Source organism: Homarus americanus, unplaced genomic scaffold (assembly GCF_018991925.1).
Source record: "Homarus americanus isolate GMGI-L3 unplaced genomic scaffold, GMGI_Hamer_2.0 scaffold24694, whole genome shotgun sequence".
In the NCBI taxonomy this organism is placed as follows: domain Eukaryota; kingdom Metazoa; phylum Arthropoda; class Malacostraca; order Decapoda; family Nephropidae; genus Homarus; species Homarus americanus.
This window is the reverse complement of record NW_024732780.1, coordinates 8,547,151-8,572,069: the sequence shown is the minus strand read 5'-3', so window position 1 is coordinate 8,572,069 and position 24,919 is coordinate 8,547,151. Positions and strand designations below refer to the sequence as shown.

Here is a 24,919-nt window from a genome sequence, read left to right as displayed (position 1 = left end):
GGGAACTGTTTTTACTGAATAATTATTGAAATTTGAATTCAGTACAGTATTTGGTTCTAATATTTCTGAATTATAATACCTGTACTGTATACAATATGAAAATTAACTAAAGACCAATAGATATTTTACAATTCATAAATAGTTATGCTATATATTGTATTTGTAAATATAGTACTGTACTGTACAATCAGTAAATGTGAAAGTAGTGTAGTACACATACAGTGCTGTACTGTACATAGTACAATGGACAGTGTATGCCCCCTGTAGGCAAGTGTTTATAGGTGTATGTACAGTATAGTGTATGAGATGTACTGTATAGTGCATGTACAATCCCTCCTTCATGGAGGGAGAGGAGAGTGACAGTTAGTAACACCTGCTATAGTAGATAGTACAGGACAAAGGCAGGCCATCCTGTATCATCATATCACCATTTGGCCTGCCTGCACCACACGCCCAAGACGACAGCATCTGCTGCTAAATGCAGTACTGTATCTGTAGTATATAAAGTATATTGTGTTTATTTACAATATATTGTACAGTGGTGTTTATGTAAATAATACAGCTCTGTGTCTGTCTGTGTAAGGTGTATAGTTTAGACTTGAGGAAACTTTCCCGAGTACAGTACCTGGAAAAATTCCAGGATGTGCGATATTTTCCGGGAAGAGAAAATTGTGTCCTTACCCGGAAATCTCTCATTCCCAGAACTGTTCTGCACCAATTTTTCCGGCTAACGGGGATAATATTATACTTAATCATCTTTTGAGTTAGTGTATATAATCGATGAATCGGTTCCAAGTCCGTTAGATGTGGTGAATTGAGGTTCTGGGAGTTCATCTCTGGAGAAATAACCGTTGTTATTTCTTTTGCAGTCAGCTAAACAATTTCTAGAGGACCCTCAAGCTCTAGTTACAGCTCTTTGCCATTCTATTATGATGTCAATATGGACCAACTCCATGGGTGGGTGAGCTGGTAGAGATTTATACACCATGTTCTCGATCATGTATTAAGATTCTAGGATTCAGTTCTCCAGGTTTAGATTTATGCCATTACAAGATGAGTTGCCCTTTTGATAATGTTATTTGTTATTATGTAGAAACCAAAATATTTACCTGGTAATGGGAAAACATTTTCGTTGCATTTAAAGAGAGGAAAGAAAACAATAAAAATTTTAAAAATATTTTATTACTTTTTCGAAAAGTAAAATTTAACATCACTTATAAATATTTATAAAGCTAAAATACATTCACCAGTAATTAATACAATGTATTTACAAATTTTTCAATACAAACCTCTTACAGGCTGAGCTGGTATGGAATGTATGAATCCTTTCACAAACCAAACACTACACACACAATACTGAAAGCTATATGTACTGTATAATTATACAGTACAGTATATAATTCAATAACTCACATTCTAATACAGTACAGTACTGTACAGTATATGGCATATGCTACCACATCTGTGGTATTCTATTGCAAACAAGAAAATCAGGTTGTAAAACAAACTAACTTCAATACTAATACTGTATACTGCAGTACAGTACTGTACGACTATTAGAGTTGGCAGGAGGGAACTAAATTTAATCTGTACTTGAAAGATATTTTCTTTAGGGAACTGGATGGACGTACATCATTTAAGATTCTGCTTCTTCAGATTATAGTTTGAATTCTATACGAGGACCAAAAGTACATCCACAAATATTGCATTTACTGAAATTATTAATTGAGAAAAATGAAGAGTTTTTTTTTATACCAGTAAGAATAGAACTTCCAGAAAGAACAACACAAATGGAAACCAAAATTTTAGAGAATTGGGGGAGGGTAGGTAAATTGTCCGACCATCAAGAAGAGAAAAGATTGTGAAACCCGAGTCTTTGAGGTCGTGTTACCAGGACGTGTCGGTGATAAATAAATAGTGTTACACTTGCAACAGCTCAAGGAAAGTGTTGTAAAATATGGTTTATGACCCTGAAACTGTAAAAGCCACAACTGTCAAAACTGACCTTGGTCCATTTTTTCATACAGGAAGTATTAACTATAATCAAATTTGAATATCCATCAAAGGGAACTACAGTGCAGTACAGTAATGTCTTTTAGAATAAAAACAACCTAGACTAATTTTCTGACGAAATTATCATGATCTTGAGAGTAGTTTAACTACGTCTTATAATATATTAAAAATCTATCCTACAATCCAGACAGATAATTAAAAGTCAAAAATATAAAAATAACTCCTTCCTCCCTCAACCAGTAAATTGTAAAAACATCTTTTATAAACAAAAGACTTATAAACAATCAAAGACAAGAACTGTTGTGACATTAGATGTGTCTAGGAGGAAAAGTTAACATCAGTGGAGGAGAGATCTTCCCTCCAAGGATGTCACACACCATCTAATCCATGTTAGTTCCTATCACAATCATAGCAATTCTTAGTAGTAAAAATATGCAATAATGAACATTGAGGATTCTGCATGCAAGTGATTATTCCCACGAATAACACAATTAAACAATGCAATACTGTATTTACACAGATATATCGGTACTGTAATTACCACTACGAGCAGCCTTACAATTTTTCTGCAATGAGATATTTGTACCAACATTAACAAAGATATGAGCAAGAATTAGAATACAGTACTGTACTAATATTTATAAATATAAACGCTGAAGCCCATGAACACTTATAATGGCTGTAATCCTCAAGTTCTGTACTGTACACAAAATATGAGGAGGCTACTGGTATGGAAGTCTGCATCATAAGGAATGAAGAAACAGGTATGAAAATCTGCAAAAAACATTCCCAGATGGTTAGGAAAGTCAGCTTTGTCTAGATTACGACTTGTATGAGTAATGCAATTTGTCTGAAAAGGGCACACAAGTTTCATTCAAGATAATTAATACTGTACTGTACAAAATTTTGGTACAGTGCAAAAATACAATAAGGTCCAATTAACGATCTCATTCACAGAACTTGAAGTCGTCGTTAACCAGATTGTGTGCACTGATTATAATTATTCATGTTAAGAGAGATGTTACAGTGTTCAAGAAAATAATTGACTGAATTTATATTAATTTTCCACACTCATCCCATTCTTCTCGATCCGGTTTCCATATTTGTACCCTAAGATTAAAAAATACTGTACGTATACTATATAAAATAAAAATCATCACTCGGTCAGATTAGTCTGAAGTTCAACTCTCTTGATACTCCTCAGACATATTTACTATAATTCTCCGGGCCAAGTTCTGTAGATCCTTCTTGCGGATGTTGGCAACTTCAATGACCTGCAGGAATACATAGGTACACATTATCATTTAGAAAGGTGTATGAGACTTGCTTCGTAAAAGACAACATGTATTATACTGTATGCGATAACTACAAGATGACCCGAGACACTCTTGCTTACCTCTTCGTGGTTAGCCTGTGCATCAGTGTCATACTGTGTGATGCACTGGTTTGTGATGAGAGAGAAGGCAAATACTTTCATCCCACAGTGCCGAGCAACCACAACCTGAAAGTTATTTATAATGTAAAGATTCCCAAACCGTACCCAGCTAGTACAGTACAGATATATTTTAAGGTTCCTAAAACTTCAACTTGACAATGAATGAGTCTGAATTTTATAAAAGGAAGTGAATCAGTTTCGGTGTTTTAAAAATTCTAGCAGTACATTATATGCAAAAACATTTATACAGTACGGGTATATGCATAATAATATTTCCTTGATCTCTGAAGTTATATAATAGTACAGTATTAATATTTATTACCGTAACTCTGGGTCTATAAAACTTATTATCTCTATTCCACTTTTGCCACACATAAATGAAAATATGAGGCTTGCAATAAGTACTGTAGTGCATTGAACAAGACAAGCTAGATAATGTAACTCACCTCTGGTACAGTGCTCATACCCACAGCGTCCACCCCAATGATCCTCAGCATGTTAAGTTCAGCAACAGTCTCATAGGTGGGCCCACCCAGCATGACATATACGCCTTCTTGCACAACATTCGTCAGGTTCATGTCCGCAACAATCTTCTTGGCCATGGCAATGAGATTTTTGTCATATGCATTGTTCATGGCTGGGAAGCGAGGTCCAAATCGTTCATCATTCCTGCCTCTCAGAGGAGAATCCCCAGCAAATCCCTGAAAGATAAAGTTTTTGTCAAAGTATTTCATCAATTTGATGTATCGGTGAAGGTAAGCAGTTATATCTTCTGCAATGAGTTGATGGCCAGAGTTTTTAAAATTATCATCCTCATCAACATTTTACAGTCATTCTCCACACACCATACCAACCTGCATGTTGATGTGGTCCTTAATGATCATAATGTCACCAATTTTGTATTCTGGGTTGAGTCCTCCAGCAGCGTTGGTGACAATGATATGCGAGACTCCCATCAGTTTCATCACACGTACTGGCATGGCACACTGAAGGGACAAGACCATATCACTACAGTAAAAGGACATTGACTATACTGTAGAATATATTGCTCATATTCCTCTTGTTAAAATGTGTTTGGCCCACACCTTTTATAATTAAATTTTTGTATTTCTCTTTATATGGTGTAATAACAGGACCAATACAGTTAAGATAGTTAATGTGTAAGAAATTGATACTGAAATATAAAAATATTTGTTATTATATTAAGAGTTAATGGATATGTCAAGAGATTTCTCATTAAAATTAATGAGGTACCAATATGTAGCTTACCTTCCATAGTGGATAACCCTCATAGGCATGGAAGCGTCCCTGCATACACATGACTGGCACTCCAGAGAGCAGACCAATGACCATCCTGCCTGCATGACCAGCAACGGTTGACACAGGGAAGTTGGGTATTGACTCATAAGGGAACACATCCCTTTCATCCAGTTGGTCCGCCAAGCCTCCTAAACATAGGATGGCCTTGATGAACATTGTCAGTAATAACTAAACACATTATATATATATATATATATATATATATATATATATATATATATATATATATATATATATATATATATATATATATATATATATATATATATATATATATATATATATATATAATAGCAATACTGTATGGCAAATTAATGAACACAGTATTAATAGGGTTATTTGTATTCCTGGCAATTAATTTAAGGCCTGAGCAAAGGATTAAAAACTTCACCACATTTACAGCCTTCTACTACTGTACCATATAGACTGTGACATGAAGGTGTCTCACAAATCCCCTTCTACTCCATCACCTTGAATACTGCACGAGTACATTACGTACTATCACGGGTGGACTGTGCTGTGTCCCCTCCAGGTAGATTTTCTTATCAGTATATCATTGCCGTTTGTGTCTTCAGGTATTAGTGGCACACATTGTCATCTTTTTCTGAAGTTTATGTATAATTTTGGTGTATTACTGAGTTCTGTATTTACTGATATCCAAGTACAGGCGTCATACAGTGTCCAGTGGCTCATGAAAAATGTTCCAACACATTACTCATTTTATCATTAAAGTACTGTATACTGTAACTTGAACCTTTACAAATTTTTAACAGCAACAAATTGATAAACCGATTCTTTACATAACGTGAAGGTTCACGTAAGAGAAAATATTGTCTTTGGATAATTTAAGTAGATGTGGGAGAATGGTGTGCACTGCATTTATATTTACAAGCACAACCATAGTATACCACATATCACACAGTACAATACTTTAAAGGCTAAAAGAATATTAATATCCAGTAAATACACATGGGTACCTGTGAATACCAAGCAGATACAAGTACTTTAGTATACCACTCACTCTATACAAGTACTGTATACTGTACATGTATTAAATTCATAAGTATACAACTCACCCAGGCCAGATCCACAAATAACTCCAATCTTGGGACGATGTTGTGTGCCAGAGAGCAAGTAGTCAGCACTTTCTTTGATCACCTCGAATGGGTACCTGTAAAACACGTCATATTTTATCCACTGGCAACATTAATAGGTTAACGGGTGATGGCAGCTCTGGTGTACCAAGATGTATACCCGGTACAGTGTGAGTCATAAATCACATTCAGTGGTGTTGTATGTGGTAGTGTGTGGTTGTATGTGGTAGTGTGTGGTATGTGGTAGTGTGTGGTTGTGTGTGGTAGTGTGTTGTTGCATGTGGTATTATCTGGAAGGGATGTGGTAGCCTGTGGTATTATCTAAATTAATAATGACGTTATAACAAAAACATTCAATACATAAATAGTGAATAACAAAAAAAAAAACAATAAAACAAATATTTAATGCATAAAGTGTAAATATCAGACATTGGATGATAAATAAGAAGTTAATAGCAAAATCATTTGATGCATAGAATGTATATTATAGTATTTTTTATATAACACAAATAATAAACATTTAATATATATGCAAATAAAAAAATTATCTAATACATACCTAAACACATTACAATACTGGAAGGATACAAAGGGTAATATTTAAACGAGAAGACATTAAAACAAAGGGCGATCATAAGAATAATGAAACACAAAGATACAGACACTGGTAGTTATACAAAATGCACACGAGGGTTTTGTATCAAGTGTCCAGACGGCGGTGAAGTAGCAAAAGCAGAAGTAACAGCAGTAGTAGCAAATCAGTAGTAACACTGGTGAAGCAAAAACTGACAGGAACAATGGTAGAAACTTACGGGGTGTCGTCCCCCATCACCGTCTCCTCCAGGCACATGCTGCCCCCGCCAGAGGCCAGGGCACGGAGGCGCTCTCGGTGGCTGCAAGATGAGAGCAAGCGGCGGCTGGTTAATGAGAGGCGGGTTAAATAAGCACTTCTAGATGGTTAGTAAGTACATAATGCGAGAAGAAAAAGTTAGAGGCATTTTATGTAAAATTGTTAGCTAGAGGCATTTTAAGTAAAAATGTTAGCTAAGGGCAATTCTCTGTGGGAGAAATGTTAGGTAGAGGCATTTTACGTAAAAATGTTAGCTAAGGGCAATTCTCTGTGGGAGAAATGTTAATTGGAGGTATGCACCGGCTCATGAATGTATCTGAACCTGCTCTAGTGCTTCCCAAGTCTAGTCTTGAAAGAGCTCACACTCGGTGCCGTCACAACACAGTTTTCTGGGCATGCGGCTTCTTCAACCTTGAGCTGTGACCCCTTGTGGGGCGAGCGTCCGTCAGCTCCAGGTAAGGACGCTCTAATCTCTCAAGGTAGCTGAGGTGCCGAAGTGCAGGCACCAGTCTGGTGGCCCTCCTTTTGACATTTTCAATCAACTGACAGTCCCTAGCGTATCTCGGGGACCAGAGTGGGTGACTACTCCAGGCGGGGAAGCACCTCACTCTAGATTAGAAGATCGTTACGAGGGACAGACCCTCTAGATATCTAAACGACCTTCTTATATGACCTAATTTAGTTGCTTGGTTCACTCAGTGCCCCCCCAACAAAAGAAGCGTAGTGTATGCCCGTGGCCCTTGGCTTGTTTGCCCCCCCCCCCGTGACCCTACAAAAAATACATATTGCACAGTGACTCTTTTTTTATATATATATATATATATATATATATATATATATATATAGTTTGTTTGTTGTCAGACAAAAGCCACCCCGATCAAAGTAGGGGGCTTTTGTCTGGGTGGCTTTCGTCTGGGGGGCTTTTGTCTGGGTGGCTTTTGTCGGGGGGGCTTTTGTCTGTACCCCAGTGAGGATAGTGTCTTAGTATAAAATCGCAATGCTGTGAAACAAAATCTTAATATTTAATCTCAGTACCGCAGCAAAAGTCACATCAATATTTTTTAACCAATACTTTAATATTTCTTACCTTATAGTATTATGTCTTCCAACGAAGTAAATAACTGGATCGAAAACACAAGAGAACTTAAAAGTCGTCTAGCCTCCCCTCGTCTTGTCACGATGGAGACTTGTGGAGAACTGAAGTGAATTGCTTGTAACTGGTGGATTGGTCGGCTGTACATGAACTGATATGACCCGAGACTGCATGGTTTTGCAGCTACTGGAGACGTTAATTCTTCCCTTTGTATCGGCGGCAAGTTAATCCTCGTCGTGTCTGACCTAACACCTGACCCACACCACATGAGCTCACTGGCGTACTTGTTTGAAGTTGTTTCCTTAATCCTCAACAGGTTACAGGTTGTGTGTGTGGCGGGGGGCGCATAGCAAGGGTGTAGCTCATGACGTGGCCGTGATGATGTGGGTCAGGTGTTAGGTCAGACACGACAAGGATTAACTTGCCGCCGATACAAAGGGATGGATTAACGTCTCCAGTAGCTGCAGATATGGGTGATGAGCAGACCCAAAAGTGCCGCCCCCCGTGCCGCCCCCCCCGACCCCCCCTAGCTACGCTAGTGGACGGGGCCAATGCTCCCCCTTCCCTCCACCCCTCTCCCCCGATTCCTACGCCACTGGAGGATAAAGGTAAAAAAAAAAAAGAAATGAGAAACGATGCTAGAATCACTAGTTCATAGTTGTTGGGAAAATTTTTATCAAGAATAATGGCAAGTAATAAGATATTTTGCTGTATTTTCCTTACAGTGGCAGGCAATCAACTTAAGGTTCGGCTGAGAAGTTCACACAGGCATATCCGGTGTAAATAACCGAATGGGAAATGCCTCAATCAGTCAGAGGGTTGGCGACCAGTCCTCCACTCTAAACGTTCTCGGGCTGTTTTTACCAATGCTCTAAGGCTTTGAATCTGGGGACCCAATTTTTTATTTAATTCACCCATCCCAGGCTCTGCCGTCCCCTGGCCCTCCTACCCTCAACTTTGTCCATTAATATTTATATTATTATCTCTTTCATCCCTAACTATATGACTAAAGTAGCTTATCTTATTTTTCGTTACTTAACTTACTTACGTTACTTAACACTCAACAAGTAGACGCAAGATGACAGTCACATATAGGAAGATGACATCAAGTGTTTCTCAAAATTCCTCAGTGTGTTGTGAACAGTGTTGCGGGTAGGTCGGTGCACAAATATCTACGTTTGAAGCAGTGAAAAAGTGTATTTTGGTGTAAATCTAGATATTTCTTATAATCACGTTACTGTAAATGGAATTAGAACTTCGAATTGAACAAAGAAAAAACTATTATCTAGTAATAATTAAGTGTGCTGTGTTCGGAAGTAGCCTATAAGTAGAGAGGCGGTAATTGCTACCCTCCTCTGCCCTATTACCGACCAGGGCAAGTGAAGGCTGGGTGAGCGGACAAACCCTCCTCCCAAGTCTCGGGTAGTTTGGAACTATCGTGGTTGGCTATGTTTTAGTGTGTCAATATAAGCCTTTACCTGTGGCTCCGGCTACTAGGGCAGCCATTACTGCTTTTGACTACTCGTGAGAGACGCTATTAATTTCCAAAACAGAAAAAAAAGTGTTAGTGTAATGTTGCCGTAGACCGACCTTAATTAATGTGAAGAATGCAGTGATATGTGAGCAACATACAATCGGTCTCACTTCAAAAGCTAGTTTTCCGGCATCTTCGTGGTGTAGATTACCGTAATATAATCTTTTTCTTTTCTATTTTTAATTTCTTTTTACTCTTATTTTATCGCCACCCTAGGCCCCGTTGTGGATCGATCTGTGCCTGGGTGAGCTATTCCCCGTAAAAAAAGAAAAAAGTGAAGTATTGGGTTGTGATCACCTTCTGAAACCAGACGCCATACTTGATATAAAAATCTACCTGTTACCAGCGGTTCAAGGATTCCCGATGCTTTAACACAATGCTGAATAGAGACGTCTGAACACTAAAGGTTGGTAAATGTTTACAAATGTGTCTGGCGTGTTCTTTTTTTTTTATTGGTAGAAACATGGTCTGTTGTTTATCATAACATATTCTTATGCGTTCTAACCTAACCAAACATTACTTTTACCTAGCTTTCCAGTACTTCCTAACTTGGCATCACCAAACCTATCAAACCTAACCTAACCTTTAGCTAACTTTACATTACTTTATAACTTAGCGTCACCAAAAACCAACCCTTCATAGTTGACAATTTAGATATTTAAAGTATCAATAAATAACAATTATAATGCTTTGAATGTAAAAAAGTTGACTTCAGAAAATGTCCTTAACTTGCAAACGGATATGTTCTTAAAATCTTGGTTAGACAGGCAAGGATTCGTGCTCTCCAACACTTAAACAGAATAATGTCTTCAGAATTTTTTGATGAGAAGCTGTTAGAGTAGAGTGAATGGTAAGGTAGTAACAGACATTCGTTATGCAGATGATACTGCTCTTATTACAGAGAGTGAAGAAACACTACAAAAACTGGTAAACAGATGAGATGAGAAATGTGAAAATGATGCATAAAATGATTTTAAAGCCGAGAGGGCTCTGTTGAATTTTTTGCTCGCACGCCATGATTTCGTCTGCGCTGGCAACAAAGTGACGTACTGTGCTTCATATCCCTAACCACAAGACTGTCAGGGTTCATTTTGATTTACTTTTGTCACAAGGATATGGCCTCTCTCTCTCTCTCGTAAGTATGTTTGTTGTATCATGTATGTAGACGTGCACACATTCACGTTTTCCCAAGCCTGGTATCACCGGATGTAACCTTGGTTTCTACATAATAATATTGAGGTCAGATGACAACTTCTTACCACAAAAGTTGGCAGTGTAAGATATCACATGTTGTATACAGTAATAATCTAGTATTTGACAGATGTAATGCGCAATCATGAGAGTATTAACGTAGTATTTTTTTTATATTCAGGTCAGGTATTCCTTCTCCTCCATTAAGGTGGGGGGGGTAAGCGGACTCGGCGTTCTGCGTCACAGCTAGGGTACAACACCCTTCCTACTTCCTAGTACCCAAACGTCTTAAATACGAACGGCATTTATTATCTACTCCCACATGTACTGTACCGTTCATCAATTCAGGAAACTTGGAATACTAGAAGTTATTTTAGTGGAATTAGCATTATTCATAATTGAAATATTTAATTTTAATATTCTGGTAGTTGGAGTATCTGGCATTGAAAGACAACTGTAGTATGTAATAAAACTAATTTTTCAACCCCATAAGAAAGATGTACAAAAATTTGAAGAATGAGGAATATAAGGACAGGGTTGAAGCAGTCCAGGGCGTGAATACAAGGAAGTTTTACTTTCCTATTTCGGCGGGACCCTGAGCGTTTCGCGCCCATGACGTCATCAAAATAGCCAATGGCACACACAACGTTAAATTCTCCACACTGTGCAAGAGATCCATTAAAATTATCTTAACTCTTTTCTGTATTTTGTCATATATAATTATTAATGTCTAACTTTTAAATTTCCCAGTCACAATTAGTAACACATTATACGGGCGGTTTTTTTAATGTTCCGACGCGTTACACCATGTCTGGGAAACGTGAATGAAAACTATCACCATTACTTCAATTCTATAAATCTCACTGGTCAACAAGGACACATTTAACTCACTTGAAGCGAAATAGCGAGAAGAGCAGATAGATAGTCAACACCTTGACCACAACTGAATCCTGGGTCGGTCCACCCCTGATGTGTAGGCCCATTGAGGACAGCGGAAATGCCAGAATCCAGGTATAGGCCTGGGAAATACTAGAAGTGGTTAAGGGGAATTTTTTTTTTTTTTTTGAGAGAGAGAGAGAGAGAGAGGCTCTGAAGTTAGGTAAAATAATTTTCGAGACTTTATTTATCTTATGCTACACAGCCAAAAACGTTGATAACACGCCAAGTTACGAGATTCTTACTGCGACAACTTCACATCATTTACATCTGATGATTTGACAACCTTGTGAAAATTATAGCGGTCAGAAAAAGATAATTTTACGTAAAAAAATCCGTGCACAAAATTGCTCCCCTGAGTATTGGTAATGTTGGGTGAAACTAGAACTCAAGGCCAGCAACATTTAACTGGTGAAAACGGGTTGTTAGTATACCCTCCCGGTGTCTCCAACTATGACACACCCGACTCCTCCCGTCTCTTGTCTGCTGTTATGTACTGTATCGGTTTGTTGGTTCGTCATATGCAAAAGTTTACAGAATGTGAACAACAACAGAAAATGAACACCGAATTATTATGTACGCTTAAAATTTCGAATAGTGAAGCACTACGGCGTTACAAAACTAAATTATCGAGAAAGAGGAAGTGTTTAGTTCCACTTTTATCCACTGAAGTTTAACGCTTGTCCTTCAGCTAAATTCTATCCTCCAAGATCCCCCATTCCTCCCTTTCTAATCTTACGCAGCACCACCGCCATTTACTTCCTACCCCAGCCTGAACACCAAAAAAACTGGTTATTTATCAACCTAACATTACTACGCAGGTTTTTCTCCACTATCTGATCCTAAAAAAGCCTCGCTGATTTTTGTTTCGAAATGTTATATGCTCTCTGATGAAACCCGCATTAGTATAGATTTTTTTTTACTTGCTGTTAACTAAAAAAAAATTTCTTCGTGTAGTATTAAAGAAAGTCATAGTTCTTGTCATAATTTGTGAAGAAATATTATTAGTAAAGTATCTGACGGGAATTTCTATGAATAGTAATCATAGCGGTGGTAATACTGTAATAACAAATACAAACTATGAACTTTACTGTATTGTGGTAATTTTTAGACGCCATTCATCCTCCGTACACCTTGACTTTCTCTGTGGAACTTAACAATAACAAATGGGATGACCTGAAGATCACCTTCATCCCCAGCTTATTTCACCTTGAGATTGACCACCCTAACACTATTTGGGGGGTCAGGTTAGGTTACCGTAAGGGTGTTTAACATTAAGATGAAATTATGGTGATCCAACAATTACGTAAAATATCATAGCTTGTTGGAGGACTGTTGGTATGATGGTGTGATGAGGTGAGAAGAAAGTTCTTTATTATTTGTCTGGTCATGGATCTTTACTGATTATTTGTCCGGCATTCATTCTAACTGGTGGAGGCTGATGATATTGTGCAGTATTAATTCTTTAATTTATCCTCTTCGCCACTGATCGGCTCGATAGACCGCTTGGTTTGTTCGGTCACGTCTCTGTTAACCGATGTTGGCAAGTACTGTACGAGCATATACTGGCCTGTACTGGTTCCAATGTTTCTGAACCTGTTCCAGTGTTGATCAAAACTGGTCTTGAATGAGCTCACACTCGGCGTCGTCACAACACAGGCAGGTTGTTCCAAGAGATCACAACTCTCACTCCGAAAAGGTTTGCCCTCACAGTTTTCTGAACTTGTGACTTCTTCAAACTTAAGCTGACCCCGTGAGGCGGGCAGTCGCCAGCTCCAGGTAAAAATACCCGGCTGAATAATGTCCTCTGAGGTGTTGATAAACTTCTGTTAACCATCCCATGCCCGTCTATGGGAGGTTCCCGAAGTACCCGAGACTTACCTTATAAACCGTAATTTATCGTTAAAAAAGTGACCAAACGAACCTAACCTCACCTTGACCTTCAACAACACATTCTCCCAACATTTGGTGATCACGGGCACACTGTTGGTCTGAGGTGATTTAACAAAAAAAACATTCTGCCAGCAGCACAAACAGCGGGGTGAGACATTTATCTTGTCTTCCTTTACGTGATAAATAGAGTTGAAGTTAGGTAGATTAATTTGGTCCATTTTACGAACACTGAATAATATAATGTAGCAGTATCCGGTGATTGGAAACATCCCAGACGCACGAGAAATAAACAAGACTGAATGAATGAACAGAAATTAACACTCTAGCCATCATCATTTACAATCTGGGCACGTTGACTGACATCCCTTCCCGTTTATGAATACAGTTGTCATCAGTCTCGACCAATCGGAACCAAGAGTTATAAATACCTGAATTACAGATTCGTGAAAGGATAATCATTTCGTACACGTTTTGTGATATCACTGACTGCACATTGTAATTTTAACTGAAATCCGGCCGGTCTAACTTTTAGGTTTGAGCTCATATGCTATGACAGGAAAAACGTTCTTGTTACATGTTAGAGAAAAACAATGAAAACAAACAGTATCCTCATCGGGATGAAGGTTAACCGCTCAAACTGTTACCTAGAATTGTCTTAACTCAACCCCAGCCAATCACAGCCCCCCAACTATTCACCCGGTCTCTCGCCATTGGGTGGAACGGCGGGTGTGAGAGCGAGCGTGTCCGTCTATTGCTGAGTGGGTTTGTGCGTCGCAATTTAATTTTTCAAACAAATATCTGACATTATCCCGTGATATTGATTCGCCCAATGCGTAGAATAATATTAACGAAAGACACAACCACTATAGTTTGCAGAGATTGTACAGTCAGCCCAAAAATATTCTGCACCTCTTGGTATGATGACATCTGCAACGATCACTGACTGAGGCCATGTTAATTTGGTAAGGTTAGTATTTGTGGTTTTGTATGGTGTATTTTTTATATCACATATAGTTAATGCAGAGAAATTAACAGGAATCACCCGCGTAAATGAGTTTTGTTCAGAATTCTTGGCCCGGTGTGTCATATTCTATAAAAATTTCAACGCTACAAAAAAAAAAAAAAAAACGCGGTCCCATCTGAGACTTCTAGCGTTTCCCTCACTCCAACACCTGTACACCTTTCAGAACAAGCCGCACAGTTAGTACACACATGAGGAAGACGCTGGCAACTCTACAGCATAAGTTTACAGCGACGATTTAATGTATAATACACAACAGAGAACCCAAGGCTTCTCTTCTTGTCTGAGTGGTTTGGCCAGCTCCCAACACGAGACTACCTTATTTGGCGCCCCCCCCCCCTAGTGACTCCCTCCAGTAGTACCAGCCCAGCATGATCGTTAAACTGGCAGTATCATCTTTGACTCGGTTAAAACACAATATATAAAGAACTCTTAAGAATCACGTCACACAAAACCTTGTATACCAAATTTCAGTCAGTTATTCTACAGCAGCTGACTCTCCCTCCGTACACAGTAAAGCTCCAGTTTACCTTGCTGTTCAATATAACTAGTTTGTGGGCACACGTTTTAGATCGTGTGCCTTACATAACAGTAACTCGGGTATCTAGTAGGTCAAGTGTGTACAGACATGCAGGCGTGGCTAAAATCTGCGACCAGGTTAAAAATAAAGAAGATAAATTTAATGTTATTCAGTGTGTTAGATACACAGCTTAGTCACCGCGGCAGTGCATATTCATACTCACTCCAGGCACCCCTCTCCTCCTCCTCCTCCCCCTTCACTACCACCAAGCAACAACTACCTTCCCCCTCTTCCTCCCACTCACCAACAAGCAATCCCTTCCTCCCACTCACCACCAAGCAATCTCTTCATCCCACTCATCACCAAGCAATCTCTTCCTCCCACTCATCACCAAGCAATCTCTTCCTCCCACTCACCAACAAGCAATCCCTTCCTCCCACTCACCACCAAGCAATCTCTTCATCCCACTCATCACCAAGCAATCTCTTCCTCCCACTCATCACCAAGCAATCTCTTCCTCCCACTCACCAACAAGCAATCTCTTCCTCCCACTCACCACCAAGCAATCTCTTCCTCCCACTCACCACCAAGCAATCTCTTCCTCCCACTCACCACCAAGCAATCTCCTCCCACTCACCACCAAGCAACCTCTTCCTCCCCACAACTAACAGGCAAGGTTCCCGAGGACATTGAGTACCTTGTTATGGTGGTGTGTCGCGGTAACACACTGACGCGGGCACACAAAAACTTGCTATCATCCCTCAATCGTGCTGTAGAAGGCACATAATCACGCCTTATCACCAATCATGTTATTTCCTCATGTATTGCGCCATAACGTCAAGGAGCCAGATTCGAGTACTGGAGAATAACCGACTGTAAACAAAACGCCATCGAACGAACGCTGGTGAACAGATATCAATGGTAGAAAGAGTCGACCGCTACAGGAGGCAATTTCCATGAGACAAGTTCGTAATACACTGATATTATCTTTCAACCAGTTCAAGTTTCGGTTCAGTGAGGTGATGTTTTGTACGCTATAATCATTTTATTTTGATGCCATTAGAAACCAAGTGCCAAATACAGTGCAATGAAATCCCTGACGCGATTATTGAATGCTGAAGAGTTCGAAAATATGAACGACCTTGACACTAGGCTACGCGTTATGGGTTATAGAGCAGGAAGTTGAGGCGTCTGTTATTAAATTATTCGGCCATGCTTAGAGGTGACTCGAGAGGCTATATGACACACACACACCCACCCACACACACCCTCCCGGCAGTACACGAGAAGATTATTTACTTACAAACACGAGGTGATCATTATGGAACACACCTGACCTATCAGCAGCACCTGGAACAAGCCATATTGGAGCTTACACTAAGGGACAACAAAACCCATTATCCGTCAACCTCAACAGTGGGGGGCTTGTTACGTCACCCACCACCACATCCCTAATTTACTAAGGTGAAACTGGGAGGTGGGGAAGGGTCATGTTGAAGCAGGATGTTACCTTCACCTGCCCCTCACCCCCCCCCCCCCTCCTCCTGCAGGTTATAACTACACCCTTTCCCCGAGTTGTAACACCTGGGATGTTCTCACCTGCCGCTGTACTCACAGGTGGGGCGACACAGTGGGTACAAGAGGTATTGGTAACACTATAGTTACGTCATCACAACTGGGGTGGGGAGGGGAGGTTACTTGTCATTTAGGTATTATGTATGTGTTATAATGTTGGTCTTTACTATCACTGCTTTGTTGTAACACGTATCTATTGGCTCGTACTATCTAGCCCCGTTTACACCCAACTTATATTCGAAGCTATACACCACGTTAATGATGATGTTTGGTAACTTGTTCCACTACTCTATTTCCATACCAGTGTTTACCTATCGCGCCTATTGCTTACAGTGTTATAATGTTGTTACTGTACTACAATAACTAAGGTCGGTCCACACTCTTGAACACGGTAGTCATAGACGAGCTGTGACCCAATAACTGCCTCCTGGTTGGTACTTATAGCCGGAAGTCACTCATGAAGGGCAGTCTAGGTTGGGTATTTGTTTGCATGTGTTAGTATGTGTACGTAATTGTGTGCATGCATGTGTGTAGGTTGTTTGGTGGTGTTTGAGATATATCAAGTGTTTACAGGTCGTTTAGTACGGTAGCAAATAGCAGTAGTGTGTATTGTCTATTTACCAGGTTGCAGGGACTAGTGGTAATCTAGTACGCTGTCACTACTACACTAATACCGGGAACTGGGTCACTACCAGATGTTCACCTCAAATTTATAAACATAGATGGATCACCTGAAAATTACATACCCTTAATTATCTGGATCACCTGAAAATTACATACCCTTAATTATCTCACCTGTTGATTTAACATAAGAACATAAGAATGGAGGAAACTGCAGCGGGCCTATTGGTCCATATTGGGCTGTCCCGTTTACACCCAACCCCTATTGCTCATATAAGCATCCAACCTATGTTTGAAGCTTTCCAGCGTATTCGAGTTAATGACGATATTTGGTAAATTGTTCCATTCATCCACTACTCTGTTTCCAAACCAGTGTTTACCTATTTCGCGCCTAAATCTAAATTTGTCTTAATTTAAAACCATTGTTACGAGTTCGCTCCTGGTTGGATAGTTTGAGGACCTTTGTAATGTCCCCTTTGTTTAGCCCTGACTTCCATTTATACACCTCTATCATGTCACCCCTCGCTCTACGTCTCTGGAGGGAATGCAAATTAAGATGCTTTAACCTGTCTTTGTATTCAAGGTTCCTGATGCCCTAACTCTACCTAGGGGGATTAGGTTAGGTTAAGGGTCTTTAATCACCAGTTGAAATAAACCAGGTTATCTCAAGGTGGTGCAAATACAGTAATAAAACAGTAAGGTAGGTGTGTGTGTGTGTGTGTGTGTGTGTGTGTGTGTGTGTGGTCTCTCGCCTTCCTGCACCACACTTCCAGGAAACAGTTCACGTCCTTCCAGATAATATCCTACACCTGTTTTATCTATTTCTCGTTCATGTGATAATTAAATGCAAGGGTTAGGTTAGGTTAGCGCTAGGGTGGTTAATGTAATAAATTAAAGTGGGGACGGTTTTTTTTTAGAGAAAGGAGGGTGAAGGAAGATTAGACGTGGGGAAAGGAAGTTATAGTTCGGAAATTGAAGAAATTTAGGAGGAGGTAAGAGAGGGCGGGCTGACCGCCCAGCTAAGCTAATAGTGTGTTTGGGTTGTGTCATGGGTCTGTCGGTACAGGCACTAGACAGCCTACCCTGTCCCGTTTATGGGTGTTTTAAGGGCCTTATTTCATATTCCGCGTGTGGGGTCAGGTGGAGGTGGGGTCAGGTACGGTGGGATGGGGTTGGGTCGGAGGTAGGTCAGGGTATAGGGTGGGGTCTGGTCGGGGTGGGGTCTGGTCGGGGTGGGGTCTGGTCGGGGTGGGGTCTGGTCGGGGTGTGATTAGAGGTGAGGTGGGGTAGGGTCGGAGGTAGAGGTGGAACTAACCTTGAAATCACCCCCACAACTGTACAATAACTGATAACATTCTTGCTTCACTTATCATCAGTCAAAGATAAGTGAGACGTCTGGCCACTTTAGCTATTTATCTTCTTATTGTAATTATCTGGACAAAAATATGAATTATTTGGAGATTAGGCACATCCCCTCCCTAACCCCTCCCCTAACAATTAACCTAGTTACGTTATATTAGGTTAGGTTTGGTTGTGTGATTTCATCTTACCTTGACCGGATGTGACGTGGTTTGGTTTTCACGAGGTGTTCCAGACGCTTTTGTTTTGTGCGCGTCTTACTCTTGATATATTGACTTTAATTCCATAAACAACAGTAATATCTTCAAAAATGGCGTCAACTTTGCACCGAGACTCTATCTTAATTACTTAACGAACACTCAGTATTTATATTGTGTGCTAATTGGTGGTGAGTGAACGTTTGTAAATATTTTGATCACCTGAAGTTTTGCTGTATCTCTCCCAGCTTATTTCAGCTTAAAAGATTAAAGCACCTTAACGCCAACCTAACCTAACGCTATCCTAACATAACGCCAACCTAACTTAACGCTATCCTAACATAACGCCAACCTAACCTAACGCTAACCTAACCTAACGCTATCCTAACCTAACCTAAGGTATAGTTAGGGTGTGTTTGTTTTAATCATCAGGTGAATTAAGCTGACGAGGTGGCTAATCTTCAGGTGATTATGAAGGTGCAATTAGTGTCATACATAGGAACAGAAATGAGGTTCGTATCGTATCCGAAGTACCAAACACGACAGGTTTACTCGGGAAGGTCTACTGGTACTGACACTGGACTATGAAGCACCGAACGCAACACAGACCGACAGACAAACCGACCGACAGACCGACAGTGGAATGAGAAATAAAGTGATTAATTATCTCAAATGCGTGTGCAGGTTAGTGGATCAGCAACACCATTTCCGTCTTTTAATTATATTTTCCTTGTTCGTGAGAGAGCCCATCTGAATATTTTCCCAACCTCCAGCACACTAATTCACTTTTTAATGGCACTGTGAATTTATATCTCATTAATCACCTGAGGTTCAAACACCCTAACGCTAATGGGATGGATGGGGGTCGTAACCAGCAGGATAACCCAGGTCAAGCAAGGTCAAATGATATAAAAGAATGTTATCTGTCCTCTGCCGTTATCAGCTGCTAGCGACAAGACCCACCGCCTGTTATCATGAGCCGGAGATAATAGTAATAGTGCTAGTGAAGAGTGACTGACGGGTTATGTAAGGTTTGTTGTGTTGGGGGGGGCGACGAGTGTGAGAAAGTAAGAGTGAAGGAAGGGAGAGAGAGTGAAGGAAGGGAGGGATTGAAGGGAGGGATGGAGTGAAGGAAGGGAGGGCGTGAAGGAAGGGAGAGAGTGTGAAGGGAGGGAGAGAGTGAAGGAAGGGAGGGAGTGTGAAGGAAGGGAGGGAGAGAGTGAAGGAAAGAAGGGAGAGAGTGAAGGAAGGAAGGGAGGGAGTGAAGGAAGGAAGGAAATGTTTATTTTTTATCTCCAGAAAAAACCCAAATAAGACAAATTTCGCTTTAATTTAACTTTTGAGCGACGGTGAATTTGTTAAACTTTGATAAATCTTAACATTTCAGTGAATATAATTTTTTACTTTCAATTTAAATTTAACATAAACTATTGTGGATATTTTTCGAGGGGAGGTATTGAATGTGTGTGTGTGTGTGTGTGTGTGTGTGTTAAATACATACAATTTCGGGGACCACCTAAAGATTCGCCCCTTGCTTATTCCACCTAATATTTAACGACCCTATTGTTTCCTGCGATGGTTAGGTTAGGTAAGTTAGTGTTAGGTTAGGTAAGTTAGTGTTAGGTTAGGTAAGTTAGTGTTAGGTTAGGTTAGTTAGTGTTAGGTTAGGTAAGTTAGTGTTAGGTTAGGTAAGTTAGTGTTAGGTTAAGTAAGTTAGGGTTGGGTTAGGTTAGGTAAGTCAAGGTTAGGTTAGTGTTAGGGTGGTTACTCTGCAGATGAAGTAAGCTGGGGGAGGGATCTTCAGATAAACCGAGTATTGCATCAATGAAGGAACTGTAGTTTTACAGCGAGAAAAAAAATTGAAAGTTTTCGTTTAACATATTGTTGTGTATATATAGATTGTCAGTGTATAATCTAGTCTGAAAGTGAGTAATATATATAGTTTTTCAGCCTAACCTAAACAAATATCCATCATAATAAATCAGAATTTCGTAAGAGAAACTGAAAAAAAAAGTTTGTAGACTTACCCCTGAATGGTAATAGTTTCACTCGGCTGCTCCTGAAGGTGGATGATGCTGTCATTGTTATCTTCCTTGGCGGAGGCGGAGGAGGTGTTAGTCACGATCAAGTTTTTGAGAAGAGAACTCATGTTTGTGTGTGGATGGTAGAGAGATTGGGACTGTGTTGCTGTGCGTCTGTTCTCCACCGAGTGTGTGAACTGACTGATGAAACTCGGTTGGCCTTACAACATTAGGGTGGAGCATTGCTGCCACATGTATACATTTACAACCTTTTTTTCTTAACAATTCCTCTTGTCTAAACATTATTTTATGGTTGGTAATTATTATAAATAAACGTTAGTTGTTGTTACCATTACAGATTTAAAGGAATCATTCATGTGAATTAATGTATATGATTATTGGGTACATACAACCAGACACGCCTCTGAATCCCTGCTGTCTGATTGGCTGATTCACCTCGAACTCGTCACAGCAAAGTGGAATCCTGCGATCACGTAGCTGAAGTTTCTAAGTATTGTGCACGTCATGAAAATATGTTACGTGCGTCAACACATCCAGTTAGGTTATGTTTTTACGCCGCCTTCATTATAGGTCCGAACCGCCACTTCTCATATATTATTTTTAAACAGGTAGAATCCTGTTCCCAAACAAATTATCAAACACTGACACATGCTAACAAAACTGATCTCTTGTTGAACCAGTTTAGAGGTTTGTGATGTGTCTAAATAGAGAGGCTGGGTTTTCCTCTTGGCATAACCCAATCCTTTGACGTTTATCTCGTGTGACTCTTGGTAACACCCCTGTCTTGTGGGGAATATTGTTGTAGTAATGGAAATATGTCACTGTGAAGAAAAACTCGGTCGTTATTGTGGAATTAACGTGAATAATATTTTAATTTCTACAATAATATATATATACTAACTCATGTACGGTACAGCGGTGTCGTCCTTACCACACACACAGTGGTTAGTTACCCTGTCACTAGTCCAGCATCTGACAGGGTGTTTGAGTGCAAGAAAAAGGTACCCGAAATTTCTCTTTGGATTGTGAAAAGAAAGATATTGGAAGGTCGGGAAAATGTCAGATCTCTAGATATTGTACACGTTGTCAACTTGTTAGGAAAATGCGTACCGTAACAGATTCTAGGAAAAGGTAGGTCGTTGTTAATCTGAGGCACAGAACGTTTCACGGACACTAATGGTTTGCACACCCACACGAGGTTATGGATAAGCTGTTACATTAACATAGATGTTTCCTTAACTTCAGCTGTACAGGAAAGAGGGTCATCCATCACTAGATACTCTCCTCCATCTGTTATTCCATGTTGACGGGTTTATACATCAATAACTGACAGAGACAGTGTGGTGATGTGACAGACAGTGTGGTGATGTGACAGACAGTGTGGTGATGTGACAGACAGTGTGGTGTGGTGATGTGACCGAAGTAACCTCATATATAATCCACAAGGCTTTAAATAATGTTGTAGTGTGTGAACCATTAATGAAAGATCAACTTCATGTAGTTCCAACAATAACTACCACCAGAAACCTGTAAGTGAATAAAAGCAAATTATATGAACAGATATTGGCGTTGGTAATTAAACTATTAAAGACACGAAGCCACTTTGATGTTGTAACCAAGAATTGAAGACCTAAGGGGTCGAGTCTTGTCCTAGACACTCGCTAACACACTACCTAACTGTTTAATGAGATATGTTTTATTAAAGGTGTGGTAAGAATAATAAGTCTTATAGTTACAATGAAATGGTTTTCCCAGACTGACCCATGGTATAGAATATAACTAAGGCGGGATAATAAATTGAGAGAAAGAAAATATATTAAATCTGGAAAATACAATAATATATATATATGACACAAGGAATAAAGTATAGAAAAGAATATTGACTTAGAAAATATAAGCAAAGAAATATAAGATAGATACTTATAGACAGACTAAGAAAATAAGATTAATAGAAAATATAGATATGAATCAAGTATATAAGTACTGAAGAATAGATAGGATAAATATGAAGTAAAAACTAGCCCCTTACAACGGCACCGACTTGACCAGACTTGAACATTGAGGAGCTGGTGTATACAAGCCAACAGTGTGTAACAGAGTCAGTACATGTCCAGTACTAGCCAACAGTGTGTAACAGAGTCAGTACATGCCCAGTACTAGCCAACAGTGTGTAACAGAGTCAGTACATGCCCAGTACTAGCCAACAGTGTGTAACAGAGTCAGTACATGCCCAGTACTAGCCAACAGTGTGTAACAGAGTCAGTACTGTACTAGCCAACAGAGAGTCAGGTACTATTCCGCTTACTAGTGTGGGCCGTTCGGGTTTACGAAGTAGAAAACGATATAGTGGGGGTGACTGCTGAAAATATCAAAGCCTTCTCTTGGGGAAGTTATTGCTAGGTACTAATCGCTGCCCACTGTGGAGTTTATTTAATATATGGAAGTGTTGATTTATTTGGTGAAAGAAAACACATTTGTATACAGGATTTTGTTAGTAATTACTGCACATATAAAAATATGAAGAAAAAAATAAAAATAAACACTTCAATACACCATTAGTGACGCCTCATATTTCTGGCTGTGTGAACTGTTAACCAAGGTGTGAGCTTAACGACCATCTTTAGTGGTTAGAGCGCAGTGATGATATTATACAACGGCAAAAGTAAACTGAGTATCTTGTTAACTATTGACCAAGGGATTGTTACCAACCTGTCCCCAACCACTGCTCTCACCATGACACGACACACATGACACGACACACATGATACGACACACACATGATACGACACACACATGATACGACACACACATGATACGACACACATGATACAACACATGACACGACACACATGATACAACACACATGATACGACACACATGATACAACACATGACACGACACACATGACACGACACAATACAATGAAACAACACACACGACGCAACACACGCGACACAACAACACACACACACGACACAACAACACACACACATGACACAATACAATATTTTCAGATGTTTCTTCCTGGAAGGTGAGCCAGTGTCAGATTAGTAACCACCACCACATCACCACCACCCCCACCACCACCCCCACCACCACCACCACCCCCACCACCACCACCACCCCCCACCACCACCACCACCCCACACCACCCCCACCACCCACCACCACCACATCCACCACCACCACCCACCCCACACCACCACCCACCACCACACACCACCACCACCACCACCCCCACCACCACATCCACCACCACATCACCAGTGTTATAGGACCTTTAGTGTTGTGAAAATATTGTTAGTTATTGTAGTTTGGTTTATAATAACTTTGGTACATCATTAGTTTGCCCGTGATATGCCCTCTATGCAGTTGACGCCACGGGGGGTCAGGTCAGGTCAGGTCAGGTCAAGCTCGAAATAAGGACAGAGCAATCAGTATATTGTCTAAGTAAGATATATTTTGTATTAGTGAGCCTGATAAATACTTGTAGCTGACACTGGTCTATTTTGTCCACAGGTCGAGGCAGCAGTACAAGGTAAGTACACACTGTCCTTTTTAAGAGGTTTCGAGTACTACCACAGGGTGCAACTCGGACATATGCACACTGAAAGTTATTAAATACTTTCAGATATATAAAATCCTCTTAATTCACTAATGTTACTTTAATAATTTTAAATGGAAAAATAAATCGAGTGAATAAATAATTTAAATATTCAGCCTTGCTTTATCAGGAGTAGATTTTTTTTTTATTGCACGTATCTTACTAACACTATTGACCGTTCAGTACCAGAGACCTAGCGGTGGTAGTGGGAAGTGCTGAGGTGAAGCAAGGCTGGAGTCATGATAGCTGTAGGGTTAGGTTAGGTTAGGTTAGTGTCTTGGGTTGGGTTAGTAATTAGGTTAGTTGGGTTAGTAATTAGGTTAGGTTAGTGTCTAGGTTAGGTTAGTAATTAGGTTAAGTTAGTGTCTAGGTTAGGTTCGGTTAAGGTAGTGTCTACGTTAGGTTAGGTTAAGGTAGTGTCTACGTTAGGTTAGTGTCTAGGTTAAGGTAGTGTCTACGTTAGGTTAGTATCTAGGTTAGGTTAGGTTAAGGTAGTGTCTACGTTAGGTTAGTATCTAGGTTTGTTTACAAGTGGAACTAACTTATAAAATTTTTTGTTAGAATGTCATTGTTGATTGTAATGTTTTTGTTTCAGATGGAGGTAAGGTTTTTGTGTTTTTA

At 39.8% G+C, this 24,919-nt stretch overlaps 1 protein-coding gene across 3 annotated transcripts; it reads right to left on the bottom strand.

Annotated features, from left to right (window-relative positions):
* Positions 1-1,164: 1,164 nt before the first annotated feature.
* LOC121869062 (purine nucleoside phosphorylase-like) lies at positions 1,165-20,890 on the bottom strand. Of its 3 annotated transcripts, none has more exons than XM_042370176.1 (8): positions 20,680-20,890; positions 6,675-6,779; positions 5,845-5,939; positions 4,718-4,896; positions 4,303-4,434; positions 3,895-4,149; positions 3,410-3,514; positions 1,165-3,287 (listed from the first exon to the last, which is right to left on the bottom strand). In XM_042370176.1, the coding sequence occupies exons 1-8, from the start codon at positions 20,799-20,801 to the stop codon at positions 3,195-3,197; spliced, it is 1,086 nt and encodes a 361-aa protein (XP_042226110.1). In that variant the 5' UTR covers positions 20,802-20,890; the 3' UTR covers positions 1,165-3,194. The 3 variants fall into 3 exon arrangements, with proteins under 3 accessions (XP_042226110.1, XP_042226111.1, XP_042226112.1); XM_042370177.1 differs by having other exon boundaries at positions 6,675-6,755; XM_042370178.1 differs by lacking the exon at positions 6,675-6,779 and having other exon boundaries at positions 20,680-20,889.
* Between the last annotated feature and the right edge of the window lie 4,029 nt (positions 20,891-24,919).

Bases quoted from the DNA above. Each gene is read 5' to 3' on its own strand.
- LOC121869062 (XM_042370176.1), bottom strand. From the start codon at position 20,801: ATGAGTTCTCTTCTCAAAAACTTGATCGTGACTAACACCTCCTCCGCC. The intron at 5,940-6,674 runs GTAAGTTTCTAC...CGTGTTTTACAG, and splicing joins GTGATGGGGGACGACACCCC to GTACCCATTCGAGGTGATCA. The intron at 4,435-4,717 runs GTAAGCTACATA...TTGTCCCTTCAG, and splicing joins AGGGTTATCCACTATGGAAG to TGTGCCATGCCAGTACGTGT.